Raw genomic sequence first — 16,058 nt, forward strand, 5'->3', positions numbered from 1 at the left:
GGGTTTGTAAGTCAGGCCTTTCCGAGTCCCAATTTGGACAACAAAGACTGTGTACAGTATATATAGAGATATGCATTTCCCCTCGTGCTTTTCTGATCAAAATTACAAACACAACTTAAGGTGACAAATGACGCTAATGGCTGATGACTACAGTATGAGGAATACAATGATATAAATGACAGGTATATAATCATTTTAGCAAGCAGAAGTTAACTAAATAGCTAAACGCAGCTTGCACCGTTAGGCACTCGCATGATATGTTTGGCACAATTTTATGCTGGATATGCTTTCCTGACACAACCTACACACTTTTCATCTAGTGTTTGATTGAGAAACAAATCTGAACTGTCTCCTTCGAAAGGCATGTACCACTACACTACCAGTGCTAACTTATTAGCTAAACTACATAGATAGCCAAGAACAGAATTCCAAATGACCAGCCTGATAATGATGAACCAACAATTGGTACATTTTACAATGATACAATTTTGTAGAGCTGTCAAAATTAATCGATTAATTGACAAGTAATCGATTACCTGCTGGCCTTTTTTTTTTTCCTTTTCTTTTTTTTAAATAACTACCATTGCTTTAAGCCACCTCGTCAAGTCAGAAGCTGCATCAGAGTGTTCTGCATGCTATTGCAAAACAAAACAAAACAAAACAACAACAATGTGTAAATACGTTTTTGGGAGTGAATGACAAAGTATTAATAAAACGCTTTTACATGTTTTTGGGTTTGAATGAGTTGATGAAAGAAGACTGATTATCTTCTGTGTTTAATCAAAATAAGACATTTGCAAACATCTGTTTTTACTTTGGAAAACAATTACCGAACTGGTAACATAATACGACATCAATACCCCCTTTTCTTAATCACTATATGAATGCAAAGTACGAAATAAACACCAACCACTGGTTAATAAACAGAAAGTTTTGCGTTTGTAATACACTTTAATGCAAAATTAAAATCGATCACAGTCGATTAAATCGATTCTAAAAATATTCGATAGTGACAGCACTACATTTTCATAACCAGTATTCTAACAAAATAACGACAAAGTTTTCAATTTTCATTCTCATGACAGTTGGTATTTATACATTCCAACAAAATAAAAGCTTCACGAGGTGACAGTATCACTTTGCAAACACCTTCCTGTCCCCTTCTTTGTCAGGTGGCTTCATGGGTGAGTCGTTTTATTGCAATTTAGTTTCATTATACAGTGATTCTTTTACTCCTTACACTTGTAAGACAGACAGTGATTCTTCGACTCCAATTGGAAATATTACAATACAAAAAGACTATATGAACCTGAAGCTACTTAAATTAAATAACTTTACATTCTCTCCTATGGGAAATTTTGTTTTGGAATAAGGACAATCTGGACGTCAACGGTAAGATGCAAAGACATTTGTCTTTCGCTGAGAATTCACTGTTCAAGATGGTTTGAAATCGATTGCAAAGAAATAAATGAAAGCCTTTAACGTTTCATGCAAGTGGCTTAGCTCATGTTTGGCCTTTTGGGAAATAGTTTAAAGTGCAGCGCTGTGGTGTGTGATTTTTTCATTTTATTTTTTATTTTATTTTTTTTCACTCTGAAGGAGGAATGCGGTGATCTCTGACACGAGAGTGGAGACTAAATACTAAATAAATAGGAAAAGGTTGATAATAGAGGAGATCATGTGCGTTGCATAAAAATAAACATTCCCCTACAATACTACTCCTTCTATCCCAATAATGACAACAATGCTATTCAAACAAAAAGCAAAGTAGTTGAACATATTTAAATTGGCTGATTATAGCAGGTCCAATTATGCAAATGTCATCACGACATGCAAAGTTTCATTAATGGAAAGCAAAATCTGGGTTTTTGTCAATTTACATTGTACGAGAAACCCAAATTGCCTTCGCTAATTGATGTGTTTTGATAGATGCAAATGAACAGATTATTTTGGAAAATAATGAATTATTAATCACAATCAAGTACGCTAACAAGCGTGATTTATTAACTGATTTCTCCATACCACATTTGTCAGTGCTCGTTGCATGCCAAGCTGTATTTTAATGATGCTGTCTGTCCCAATCAGTGTCAAGGCATTCCTGTAGAGGGAAAAAAAAGTCACTAATGAACCTTTCATTGTGCCGTGCTCTGTCTTGCAAAATCTGCATTCCAGTGCCATAATAAATCAGTGATACAGTGGGCAATCTTCATTATCAAAGGGGTTAAAAATGTAATCTCGAAAATTGTGGACGAAGCCCTTTCTCCATTATGCCAAGTATTTCCAGCTCAATAAACTACGGCCACAACAAGTTTCACAATCGAGTACACAGTACATTTTGTTTGTGTGCGGAGAATGTTTTTCTTTTTTCCCATGTAATTATAGTTAACAAGCATAAAGTTTTATCTCCATGCAGACCCACTGGGCCCTCAGTGTGTGGTTATCTACAGACATTTGAAATTAGACAAACCACAATGTGACATTAGTGAACCATCTAATTAAACAAAGTACAAACTCACCCCTGCATAAGGAACAAGGTGCAAAGCAAGACAAGGTAGCCCCAAAATTTGTGTTGATCAATTACCATTTAGACAGCTCATTTATTGATTTATAACTCCTGAAAACGAAAAACATTTATTTACTTAGGGTGTGCATCTATCGAATAAAAGACAATTTGAGACATACAGTAGCTACACCAGCTAGTTAGCTAGCTACATCAGCTAGCTAGCAAGCATCAATCTTCGGCTGACGTCGACGACTAGAGGCAACTGAACATGTTAGGAATGCGGAGTCGCTCCTAAATTAATAATTATCGCCTCCATTGTGCCGAATGGTGTACAATTCTGAGAAGTAGTGTCACGAAGGGATGACGAGGAAAGACGGAGAAGTGATGCTAATTGCTAAGCTAACCCAAAATGCGTCAGAAGGAGCTGCCATTGAATTACACATGATGCACAAACAGTTTCATTCTTTACATTCCATCTAATTATGTTATTACCGAATGGTTTTTTTTTTATGAAGCACGAAATTAAAGAGTTCCACTTCCCTTAATCAACATTTTGTTGTTGTTTGTGTGGGACGCTGAAACAGATTAATGGCATTTTATGGCTCATTCCAATTGGGAAAGATGATTTGAGAAAGTTTTGCATTATGAGCATGTCAAACAACAAATTCACATCTCAAGACATCAGTATTCTTAAAATAAAAAAAAAATAAAAAAAATAAAAAATAAAAGGTATTTTTGTCAGTTAGCTGCCTATTTCTGTTCCATTGTAACTCAAACAAAGAAGAAAAAATACACTCAGATTTGCCAATTTTCCATCCAGCTTTCTACATTTCACGGAAATCAATTGCGTATTTTTTTTGTGTAACAAACAGCTATCAAAACAATACCTCTAGCCTTCACACTTGCACAGTTGGCAGAGGTAAAAAGCAATAAAAGGAGACGACGATAAGGTTGATAGATGCGAAAAGAAGTTCAGGCTCATTTGAGCAAAATGAAAAATACAAGTCAGTGGCAGTGACCTACATAGACGGGGGTACAGACAGTACATTTAGTTCATCCATTACTGAGCACCTTTTTCTTGTGTGAGAATGGCAGACATGTCAATGTCAGGAAGCAGTAAAAGCCTGTCAGTCTTCATGTGAGACGCTGAAAATCAATAAACAAAGTAAAATATGTGTACACTTTTTAAAAGATGAAGCGAACACTTAGCTGGAACTTTACACACTGTGTCCTTCATTTTAGCTCAGCTTATAGCAATAGGATGACAACAAGATGTGTGAATTGAGCAGTGATTGTTTTTGTACCCAACCATGGGCAGGTTCGATTTTGGTGAGGATTTCGATAAAAGTGAAGATACAAGAATTAGTTTGTCCATTTGTGGTTTCAAATCAGTTTAGAAGACATCAATTGAGGGTACTATTGCTGCATTCAAGGATGGTCAGAAGTCGGATATATATATATATATATATATATATATATATATATATATATATATATATATATATATATATATATATATATATATATATATATATATATATATATATATATATATATATATATATCCAAGTTGTTTTTTCCCAGTTCCGACCTGAAAGTGTTCGAGGCTAAAGTAAACCACCAAAATGGCAGATAGTGACAAATTGTTTTTTTATTTTGGTCCTCAAAACTCATTTTGACCTCCAACAAACTTACCTGCTCACAATTTTGCTTCATTTATTGTTTTTATCTTGTTTCATAATCATTCCATACAGTTCAGTAGTTCACCGTATAATTTCATGCAGGGAGATGCGTTGTGTTACGTGACGTTATGTCGAATATTTATGAATGAAGAAAGCTATCTAGTTTTATATTTGCGTAAATTGTGTTGCACCATTCACGGTCTGTGGTCGCCATTGTAGAGTGACATCACTTGTAGTCGGTGAAGTCGGGGTCCTTTTTTTTTTTTTCCCCGACTTTGCAAGTGAAATTTCCGAGTTCAAGTGGGCGTTCCCGTACATACTTCCTGGTATGAACTCGGAAAAGTCAGACTTCCGACAATCCTCGAATGAAGCATATTATTAGTAGTATCTATGCCTGATGCCTATTGGTCCATTCTCAATAAACAAGGAAGTAGAATGCTAACTAGCACATGGACAAATAAACAAACATAAAAAGTGTTCTGCAATCTACTGCAGTAACAAATGTGCCACAGGATTTATTTTTTTGATCCCCTTTCCATTTTCATGGTTTTTATCTTATTTGATTTATTTGATTCAAATTGGAACATAAAAGGAACATTTTTGAACACGCAAGTGGCCTCGGAATGTACCGAAGGACAGCCAATTATATTTTGTCATTTATGCAATACAGTATTTTTCTTTTTGGTATAGCCAAAGCCATGACCTTAAACTTCTTATTCTTATTTATTTATTTATTTATTTATTTCCTTGAGTGAAAAACATCGGAACTGTTACTCGCATTTAAGATATCATCCTGCGTGAACCTGGAAATAGCCCGCTAACAAACAAACTGTTTCTCTTTTGTTAATATTATTCATGTTTTTCTGTACACAGAGCCCCAATTAAGCCCCTATTTGAAAATTAAAAAAAAAAAAAAAACAATTCCTGGAATCGCTCACCATATGAACTAGAAAGTAGCCTGCTAACTAAAAAAAATGCTACATTTTAAATTGATTTGCTCTTTTTGCAATTTTAATAATGATAGAACCATATCTCATATCTCAGAATGAAAAACTGTATGTTCCTTGTCTTATGTTACCCTCCAGAAACCAGGAAATGGCAAGCTAATGTTCAGCAGGACAAGCTCCAATTGTTTCACTGATGGATCAACCTTAGCTTGACGTATTCAGTTTAGTGTCACTCTAGTTATTTTTGTATCCGCACTTCTAAAAAGGTGTACAATTAATGTTTAATTTTAACCACCCGCATGTTTCGGCATTTGAAAAGCTTTTTTTGATGTTAGCTCCAACGAGTGACATCAAACATGTAGCAACGCAAAGAACAACAAAAGTCACTTTATTTGCGGGCATAACGGGACAGTGTTTGTGGTTTCTTTTGTTTTGATCCCAATAAATAATTAAGACTACGCAGCGTTTGAAGTCAGATGGCTGCAAACATGTGAATGATTGTTATGCCATGTGCCTGTCCTCAAGCTAATTAAACCCAACACAAGACACCTTCTTGATCCCATAATAGCTCGCCTGTTTAAGTAAACAAAACATCCACGTTGACACCTTGTATTTCGCAACTTCAATGGGTTTCTATTTAAAACTAAATATGTGTGAGCGCATGATAGCTTCTTGGACACTTCTTGGGATGATTAAAAATATTCACCACCACTTATCACTATGGTGACTTTTAACACAAATTAACATACTCATTTGCTTCCAGGATTAAGGATGACTTCAATTTTCCTCATCCTTATTGACATGCAAATTAGCCTTAAAATTGACCATGACATAAACTGTGAATTGTTAAATTTATGAACATTATAACTTTTAACAATGTGTTAACCTAGCAATTCAAATTTACTCCAGGTTGACTTTGCATTAAAAACCCACAAGTTCTACTTTTTTTTTGTGCTTTCTCCCCTGTTAGTTGCTCTTCACTTTTATGGATTCCAAGCTCAAAGCTCTTTATTAGATTATTCCTTTAAAACATCCACAGTCATAAATCGAAAGCACCTTTCAATATAATGCACTCCGGCATAAAACACCAGCATGGCCCGTGTTCAATAATGGACATAAAGTATTGATATTACCTTTCTGACTGACTCAACAAAAAAATAAAAATAATAATGTATGGGCTTTGGAAAAGTAAAGATCTCATTACATTACTCAAGAGTTTTCCATGCAGAAGTTGTTCAGCCTGGGTGAACATCACTTTTTGAATTTATGGCTTGATGTGTGGCGCTTTATTCAATGCAGAAATATTACATTCATTGGACCCAATACGAAACAGTTATTCTGGGTCACATTTTCTGTGGAGACGTGGCATCCATTCGTCCGCTAGCATTTCTCCATATTTGGATAATTGGCAGTTGCATGACTTACAAACTAAATCACCATTACGGGCAATTTAGAGTCTTCAATTTTGAAACGTGGGAGGAAACTGCAAGAACATACAATCACCACACATATAGGAGAGATTCGAACTCCGAATCACAACTGTGCAGACGTGCTAACCAGTAGTGCACATCAGTGTTTTCAAATACGTAAAGTGGGAGGAGATTGTTAATTTGAAAACATTTATGTCACACTTTGTTGTACATCAAAGTGGACATGCTCGTGATGGGCCAATTAAAAGAAAGAAAGAAAGAAAAAAAAGTACTATGACGTAGCCAAAAGACACACGTATGTTAACGTCATGTCATTGTCACCACACAAACTGATGTCACGCTCGCACGTTCCACACCCTTTGCCTTTCCCCCCCCCCCCCCCCAGACGACAAATAGTTTATCCGCCGTTTAACAAAAGATGTTTAAATTCGCATAAACAAACTTACCACCAGTGTCTCTTTCGCCAGCCAACAAGCGACGTTCTCTTGCGGGTCACTGTACACTGTCACTGATTGGTGCAAGCGCACCTGTAACGCCATCCGTGATTGGCGTTGAGCATCGCTTGTTCATTGGTTAGCGCGTGCTCGGTGTCAGTGGTTTGAGGTAACCATGGCGACGAATGCCGCGTAGCTATCGATGGATGTTTTATTTGCTTGTTCTTTACTTCTACACGCACTGAAGTCACATAATGTGAAGTTGCTAGATGTAAAGTTAATTGACCGGCTATCTTTCTGTCCACTTAGGTGCCAACTGGGGGAAATGTTTAAGCACAATTACCAGGTAAACGTGCTCTGAATAACAGATGTTGTATTGGCGTTCTGTCTACCTAGCACAACTGATAGCTTTAGCTAAATGGTGGATATAATTTGGCTGTTTTGCAGGGTGGAGCCGGGGTAGAGGTGTTCAGTGGACAAGGGAAAGATCCCGTGGAGAAGTGGAGACTTTTTGGAGGCCAGTCTGCCATACGGAAAGTAAGACAACATAATATTTTCTAAACAGGTGCAATATTGGTTTAGCCCATAACGGGCAAACACATTCTAACGGTGTCCTTGAGTTCATTACTGGAGATGCGTTGCTGCAAAGTAGCACTCAGTTATCAAATTATTGACTGCAGAGAACCCAGAACACGAACACGCTACAAGGTTACAGCAATGTGTGCCAATTAAAGTTGTCAGCAACTCTTAAAAAAATAAAATAAAATACTTTCCATTAACTCATATTCCATCTCTTTCCAGGAATATGACAAAGAAGTCAAAGGATTTATTTACTGTCTGGAGGGTAACAGCAAGACTGTGAAGATGCAATTGCCAAAGAATGGGAAAATGTCATGTAAGTTGACAATAACGTGCCTAAAATGTAGGAAGTATTTGGAGTTACATCCCAATTTTCTGGTGAATCATGCCTTATAATCAGACAGTGTTGTGTGCAAACCCTTCATCAGCGAGACGTCATGCAAAAAAAAAATCAGCTCTCATTTTTTTTTTTTTTTTTAGTGGGACTTCTCCAAAGATTCTTGGCCATTCAAGTGAATATCCCTCAAGGCAAAGACTTTTCTATAGAGCTTGTGTAAGTTTGTCATGTTTTCTGTATGAACAATTTATGCAACATTCTTGAGAAATATAAGGTATTTCCTACTTATGTACACCAGGGTTAAACTTTTTTACTTTTCATTATATATTACTGTGTAAAATAAACCCCCGAAAACCGAAAATAGTTCATTGCAATGAAGTTCAGGTTATTTCCAAATTTAGTATTTTTTTCTTGCACACGACTACCAGTCAAATTTTATTTCCAGAAATTGTTTACTGTAGGTACACATCAGACTTTATAACCAATAATAGCATATTGGGTTTGTTGTTTGTTTGTTCTGGAAAAGCAAACTCACAATACATGAAAATACTTCGTGAATACAGCTTGCTTATTTTGATATTTCTCATGCATAATATTTTTAGACTCAGGTGAACTGTTCTTGTTCCTGTTTGTGTGCGTGCGCGTATGCATGCGTGCGCATATGCGTGTTTGTGTGTGTTCGGCACTGATTTCACAGCACTGACAACTGTCACTATGGTCACGGCATCGTATATTGCGCCGCTATCTGGTAATTCACAACGTGCCCTTTTGTGCCTCTGCCACAGAATAACTGATGTCGGCCACCTGAAACGACGACTCTACTTATCGACCGTGCATAAAGAGTTGTCCGCCACGCTCTGGCATGCAAAACTACCTCTGGCAGGAGTGAAACGTAATATCGTGAGTATATCTGACTCATCCCAGACATGCTGTCATTATTTCTAGGTGAGCTCTTTACCATTAACCATGTGAAAAAAAAAATCCTTTCGCTCTTGTCTCAGTGGACCATGTTGTTTGTTGACCTTGTGTCCTTCACCGGAGAGTTGTTCAAGGCCGCTGAGTTTTTGTCCCTGGATGGCATCACCCTTTTTGCCAGCTGTAAAGTGCGGAGAATCTTCACCGTGAAAACGGAGCCAAATGTACTCGCAAATGATGGTAAACACTAACAATTCCACAATCAATGTCAAAATTTAGTTATGCACTGTTCATCTTAACTTCCTACTGGTTAATGTCACCCTGTATAATCCAAAGTCAAACACACATTGACCTCTAAATTGTTCTAATTTCAAGACAAGGAAATTATATAAAGTGAATTGATTTGTTAGTCTTTATTAAATTTACAGGTAACATTTTAATCAAAATGAAAAGCTCTGAAATATGCAGTTATTCATGACAGTTAACGTACATTGGGAGTGTGTAAACTTATGAGTGCACTGTATGGTTATGGAGGATCAAAAATGCCAAAATAAATACATGAATAAATATACGGAAGTGAAAAAAAACAAACGGATATAGCAAATATAATTCAACAATTAAAGGGATACTTCATTTATTTAGCCCATTATAGCAATAAAAGGTTAATATTTTGTCTATAATTAATTTGATACTTTCATTCTTTTTCACGTAGAATAGTACCTTTAAAAACACATTTTGCCACTTGCTGTCGACTGAAAATGACATCACAAGGGCTCAGGTAACCAATTACAACTTACCTGTGTTCAAGGTGACATTCACAAGCTGAGCTGTGATTGGTTACCTGAGCCTTTGTGATGTCGTTTTCAGTCAACAGCAAGTTGCAAAATGTGTTTTTAAAGGTACTAATTGTACATGAAAAATAATGAAAATGTCAAATTTATTATAGGCAAAATATTAATATTTGACTGCCAAAAATGGCTAAATAAGTAAAGTATCCCTTTAACTACAAATATAGTATAAATGGAAATGAAAACAAAAATATGTACAGTATGTACATAAATAACTAAAAGTAAAAATACATATAAATACAAAATTAGATTCCAAAAATAAAAATAAATATAAATGTAGAAATAAATACAAAAATGAATATAACAATAGAATTAAATATCAATCATTAAATAAAAACGTTCCACTCTCACTCTTTATTTATTTCATGCTGCAGGAGTTGGCAGTATGAAACGTGTCATGAAATGTTATTCAAATGAAGGGGTTGTCCTAAATTTGTCTTGGGTTGAACTATTGTTTTTGTTTTTTTGTTTTGTTTGTTTTAGTACACTCACTCACACAAACACGCACGCATATAAACATGGTCTCCCGGGTGGGGAAGTGAACCCACGTCGCCTGCATCAAAGGTATGGGTTGAACTATTGTGACTGCCAACGGGTCACCCAAAGATGTCGCAGACAATCAAGTGCACCACTGGGTGCCATTTTAGCTATTCCCCAAAATAAATTAAGTAAAAAAAATACTGTAGTGATTTTTTTTCGTTATATTTCTACAATTTGGCACTATAATGTCCAGTAACTAACTAATTAACTTCAAATTTGTAAAATATTTTGGAAAAAAATCTGATTTTACTTTCCAGAGACTTTAAAATAAAAATAAAAATAAAACTCCTGATACATAATAGTCATCTATTCTACTGTATATTGATGTGTAACGTGACTTTTAACTCAAGTTTTGTTTTTTGTTTTTTCACTTTGAGATATTATTTCAGAAAATGTTAGTTGAAGGAGTTTTGTGTTTTATTTTTTGTGACGTCATACTCTTGATTCATTTTCATATCTCATTTGAATCTAGATGTGTTTCGCAGAGGGGCGAGTGTTATGGATCAAATCCCTCGCAGCTGCCAGTTCCCACCAAACGTTTGCCACGAGTCTCAGCTTCTGAACATGGCAGTCTTGCAGAAGGCCAATTTGAAGACAACTCAAGCGAACGCCGACTGTGGTAAGCTCTAACGGTCTGATTCTGAATTAATCGGTCAAGGAAATGTCAAGGTAAAGTTTTCTATCAATTGTCAGATTTGAAGATGAGATGACAAAACACGATTGGCAATTTTAAATGAAGTCGACTACGGCATTCAACCTCTAATGAAAGTAAAACAATGTATAACAGAATAAGTTGAAACCTTAACTTAGATGTGTGTGCTAAAATGGCGAACAGTGAGGCATGTTGGCATAGGAACTCGCCCTTACAACTAGCCATAACACTTCTAATGGCATATGAAGCAGAGGGGAAAGGAAAGAGCTCCACTTCACTCTCGAAAAAGCATCAATTAGGATGGAAGGACTGTCAAGAGGGCCAGGCCCGTTGTTACGGCAACCATATAGGACGATAATGGAGCTCAAGATTACTTCAATTAACAATCCGGTGTTCTTTCCTCAAATTGGTTTGCAGGGTTGCTGATAACTTAACAGAGCAATGAGAATATTTTCGCTCTAGAACAGAAAGTAAAGCATTAGGTGTCTCCTGTGGATACATGTATTTGTTGTTATTGCTTATTTGTACCTTTTGTGCTATGGCGTCTATCGTCATAATACGATAATTATCACAATATTGTGGGAAGTTGGCAATATTAGTAAATCTCACAATACTGTACTGTATAAAAACTTATAATATTGTTATAAGATTGTTATGGGGGGGGAAATATTGTGTTTTTGTACATAATAGCAGCCATGAAAAAGAAATTGGCTAGGGAGGTAGGTAGTTCATAATGATGTATTCGGCTGACGTGCGCGACAGGTAATGTTTTTTGTCGGAGATGTTGAAAAATATGGGCGTGATAGGTAGCGATGCAACGATATCCAAACATCACGATACGATATTATCACGATATGAAGGCCACAATACGATAATTATTATGTTTTTGTGGGGAGGATGGCGATACAAAAAAGGTCACAATATTGTAAAAAAAAAAAGAAAAAAAAAAAGGAGCTCATACCAAAGAATAAAAGAGAACACTATTTTGTACAATGCAGCAATGAAAAATAATATAAATATATTATATATATATATATATATATATATATGTATATATATATATATATATATATATATATATATATATATATATATATATATATATATATATATATATATATATATATATATATATATATATATATATATACATGCACACATTGAGTTCCTCCACATTTTGATTTGGTTCACAAGCATATTATGTTCCCCTCTATCTGATCAATATCGTGGATTTTAAACATAAAGGGCCAAAACATGCCTTGTAAAAAAATTAAACTGCACTAAAAAACTAGGGTGCTACAACTGCACAAATGGAAAAAAAAATTCTTTGACAGATGTGCTGCTTTTAATATCGTGACATGACAATTCCGATATATTGTGGCCGTTTTAATATTGCGATATCACGTTATTGCTGGTATCGTTACATCCCGAGTGATTACCACTGCAGTATGTCCGGTTACAATATAGTTTTGCTCATTTGAGCAATAATCAGATCAGGTTTTTTCTTTGGGCTGTTTAATTTGGTTGTGTGGTTGTCGCTTCTGTAGAACACAAAACAAAAGTTAATAAACATTGGCAAATGCATGTAAATGTCAGGTCTATACAATGCTAATTAGCTGAAGTTAGAATTACACTTAGTTCAAATAGTACAGGTTAAATTTAACAACAATGTACATAAACAAACTACAATCACTAACACTTAATATTGAGGCACTTGCTCATGCATGCACACATTGTGAATCGAGTCAATTTGTGGAGGAACTGTTGGCCATTAGCATGGGTCTCAAATGTAGGTGGCCAAAAACATGCCTAATTAAAATTAAACAGCACTAATAAACTAACCACCAGAGGGTACCCGAACTACAAAAATTAAATATAACCTCACCTTTATAATATGTTCCATTTTTTTTAATTACCGTGACATGATGACGATGATATGGTGGCAATTCCAATATTGTGATATCAAATTGTGGTCGTTATGACATCCCTAGTTACCACTGATGTTAGTACTAACGTGTGAGGTGTCCTGCCGTATTGAAGACCACTGTAGGAGGTGATTTGGAGTTGTCCTGACAATAGCTGAACTCCTATTCTTTTCCAGTGCAGTACTTATTTCAAAGCCATTTTATAATTTTCACAATTGTAAAAAATTACTTTAAAATTGCACTTTTTAGCACACCCAAAGCTTTTATGTTTTCCCCAAATGATTTTGCCTGCATCGCATAATTACAGTACTTGTACGTAGGATTCAAACAGAGAAGTGTTTCCAGTTCAAGTGCACTTAGTTTTCCTACAGTTAAATGGGCGCATCATTTCTACTTCCATTTGCACTGAGTCACTTGTACTTGATTTCCTCCTCAAATACAAAGACGTGCACCAGTAATCCAGTACTGCAGCCTCCGCGGCCTCTTTTATCGGCACATATTTATTTGTTCTGACAGCCGTTTCGAGCGGCGGTGCCCGCAAAAGACGGCGGCGACCACCTACAAGAATGAACTTATCGTCATTAGCGTCATTAGCATACCGTTCCCTCATCACAATTAAAGAAGACATCCAGTTTAACGGCGACGGCGTTGCCTGCTTGCCCCATCGCCTTGTCAGGAACTGTTAGGTATGAAGTCGCAATAAACAATGCAAACATCTCAATCCTACGCAAAATACATTTGATTCGAGGTCGCAGATTGTTTTTATGTACACCTCCAGGATTTAGGCGTCTGTCACTGCAAGTTTATTTTGCCGACGTCCTCTCATGGGTTCGTGCGTGTCTGTTAGCATTGCTGCACCTTTTCCAAAATCGCTACACAAACATCACGCAAGTTTGTAGCTTTTGTTAGATAACTGAAACACGCTGCCAAAGTAAATAAATCCCCGCGTAGATGCCGACGCTCCAGTGTTGGCAATATGATGCCCACTTGAACTGTTCTTTATTCCAAGAATCAAATAGGCCAGTCTGAATCCCACATGATACAAGACAGGAAAATTGCCACCGGCAGCTTTTTTCCCCACACATTTTCAACTTGTCCATGCTTTTCACAGCTTTACCGGATTGATCGTACAACTCCAAGTGTTATCATCATTGATCATCATCATGTTCGGCAGTAGATAAACTGCTTATTATTTGCAGCCCCACTTTCAGCCTGAGCACGTTTGCTAAATGATAACTGTTGGAGATCAATAGGCGTCAATAAGTAATGTGACTGTCTGCGAAGGACCTGACCAGCATCCTGCCGCCAGATCAACCGTTTCTCACAGGAGCAAGCCGCAGGCAGCTCCACACACGGCCTCGGGCGCAAGATCCGCAGCACCGGCAACACTTGCTGGAAGAAAAGGCGGCCCGGCCACAAATGGGATGGAAAAAGGAGAACCCTGTAACGAAAAAACGGTACGAACACAAATTCCATGTCTTGTATGACTATGATTAATTTGCTCTTTGCGATACGTCCCACAGGCCCACTTAAATCCGACACATCAGCAGTTGAATGCACAGATTGGAGATGCAGAAGCAACGCGCCTTCATCAAGCGGGTAATGATCAGTTTTGATATCTGGTTTGGCAGCTCTACGGTAAGTACGTTCTCACTATATTATGTCACCTTGATGTGCAGCAGTTCAAATGAAAACTGTGTTGTACATCCACCAGCTTCTACAATTAGGTATCCAATATAAGACCTGTGTAAAGAGTTATCAAACATAATGCCGTTTTCACAGTTTTCTCTGTCAGAAGTGTTAAAATGGAAGTCAACACTGATCTTTTCTATGCAGCTCTCATAGTCTAAGTATGGAGGACCAAAACTGCCAAAATTCAAAACAAGCTAGTCGTCCATTGCTGGAGCTCTCCATTGCAAGCCAGCAAGACTTCCTTGTTCGCCGAGCTGCTCACTCGACCAATGACAGGCAGTTTGCAACGGTGGAGTGCAACCCAGGACACGCTTAGGACCTCCTCATTTGAATAACATTTCGACTTGGCAGTATGGCCCAAAACTGCCATAATTCAAAATAAATAAATGGCTAAATAAATAAATGACAAAATAAATAAATAAATAAATAAATGAATAAATAAATAAATAGATAAATAAATGACTAAATAAAAAATTACTAAATGACAAAATAAATAAATAAATAAATAAATGACAAAAAGCGAAAATAAAAACGGATTTATTTCCATTTATATTTATTTTTTTGTATAATTTTCGAATTATAGTTTTTTTTATATTAATCTTTTAGTCATTTCTTTATTTTGAATTTTGGCAGTTTTGGTCCTCCATACTAAACCACCGTATTCTGTGTAAAACGAGTTAAGCAGCAAAATCCATGTCAGGCGGCGGCCATTTTGCCACTTGCTGTTGACTGAAAACGACATTTGCTCAGGGTTAAAATAATAACCAATCACGGCTAACCTGTTCTGAAGCTGAGCTGTGATTTTTTTTTTTAAACAAACTTTATTCCATCCATCCATCCATTTTCTTGACCGCTTATTCCTCACAAGGGTCGCGGGGGGCGCTGGAGCCTATCTCAGCCAGCGCTGGGCAGTAGGCGGGGTACACCCCGGACTGGTTGCCAGCCAATCGCAGGGCACAAACTTTATTCAATAATCTTAATTCACTATCAAACATCTGGTTGTTACCTGAGCCCTAAGCAACTCTGATGTCACTTTCAGTCGACAGTGAGTGGCAAAATGGCCGCCTCCTGCAAGTGTTTTTTTTTGCTGCTGAAGTCCTGCATGGGGTGCAAATGATTCAAGGACGGTTTGATTTCAAAGTGGAATGATTCGATTCGGTTCAATTCAGTGGATTTGATACAGTTCAGCTCCGGTCAAGAGGGTATGATACAATGACTTTTTTTGTTGTCATTTCACATGCATTTGAATTCACTTGTCACTTGTGCCATTTTCTAATAAAAACACAATTCTATATGTATCGCCATACGGAGCGATTCTGTTCAATTTAATGCCACCCCAGCTTTTAAATTAAAAAAGTATTATCCGGCTCAAACCGGTTTTTGTTACACTCCTATCTTTACGGCATATTTTTTGCCTTGGTGAGGCAGATCTGTCTGATGGGGTAAGGCAGCCCTCATTCTGCCCGACATTCTGTTGGACCAATTGCAAGCCAGGTTTTGGTTTAAATAACAACTCGTGGGTTTAAACTCACTGGCATGTTCCTGTGGGCTACTGGCCTTCTCCTCTTCTGCCT

At 36.8% G+C, this 16,058-nt stretch overlaps 2 protein-coding genes across 7 annotated transcripts in view; one reads left to right on the forward strand and one right to left on the reverse strand.

Moving 5' to 3' along the window:
- Nucleotides 1-7,152, reverse strand: part of LOC144024584 (receptor-type tyrosine-protein phosphatase gamma-like) — a 240,429-nt gene extending 233,277 nt beyond the window's left edge. Inside the window, exon 1 of the mRNA XM_077531034.1 lies at nt 7,009-7,152. The gene's annotated coding sequence lies outside the window, so the exon portion shown is untranslated. The remainder of the gene's footprint in view (nt 1-7,008) is intronic.
- cfap20dc (CFAP20 domain containing) overlaps nt 6,963-16,058 on the forward strand; it is a 38,675-nt gene continuing 29,579 nt past the window's right edge. For 5 of the 6 annotated variants that reach the window (XM_077531035.1, XM_077531036.1, XM_077531037.1 and 2 more), the window contains exons 1-9: nt 7,172-7,342; nt 7,444-7,533; nt 7,798-7,891; nt 8,056-8,128; nt 8,698-8,812; nt 8,914-9,067; nt 10,688-10,834; nt 14,077-14,249; nt 14,316-14,391. In XM_077531035.1, coding sequence (XP_077387161.1) covers nt 7,199-7,342; nt 7,444-7,533; nt 7,798-7,891; nt 8,056-8,128; nt 8,698-8,812; nt 8,914-9,067; nt 10,688-10,834; nt 14,077-14,249; nt 14,316-14,391 — 1,066 coding nt within the window. In that variant the 5' untranslated portion in view covers nt 7,172-7,198. The other variant, XM_077531040.1, reaches the window with a different exon arrangement.

This window comes from Festucalex cinctus, chromosome 8, assembly GCF_051991245.1.
Source record: "Festucalex cinctus isolate MCC-2025b chromosome 8, RoL_Fcin_1.0, whole genome shotgun sequence".
In the NCBI taxonomy this organism is placed as follows: domain Eukaryota; kingdom Metazoa; phylum Chordata; class Actinopteri; order Syngnathiformes; family Syngnathidae; genus Festucalex; species Festucalex cinctus.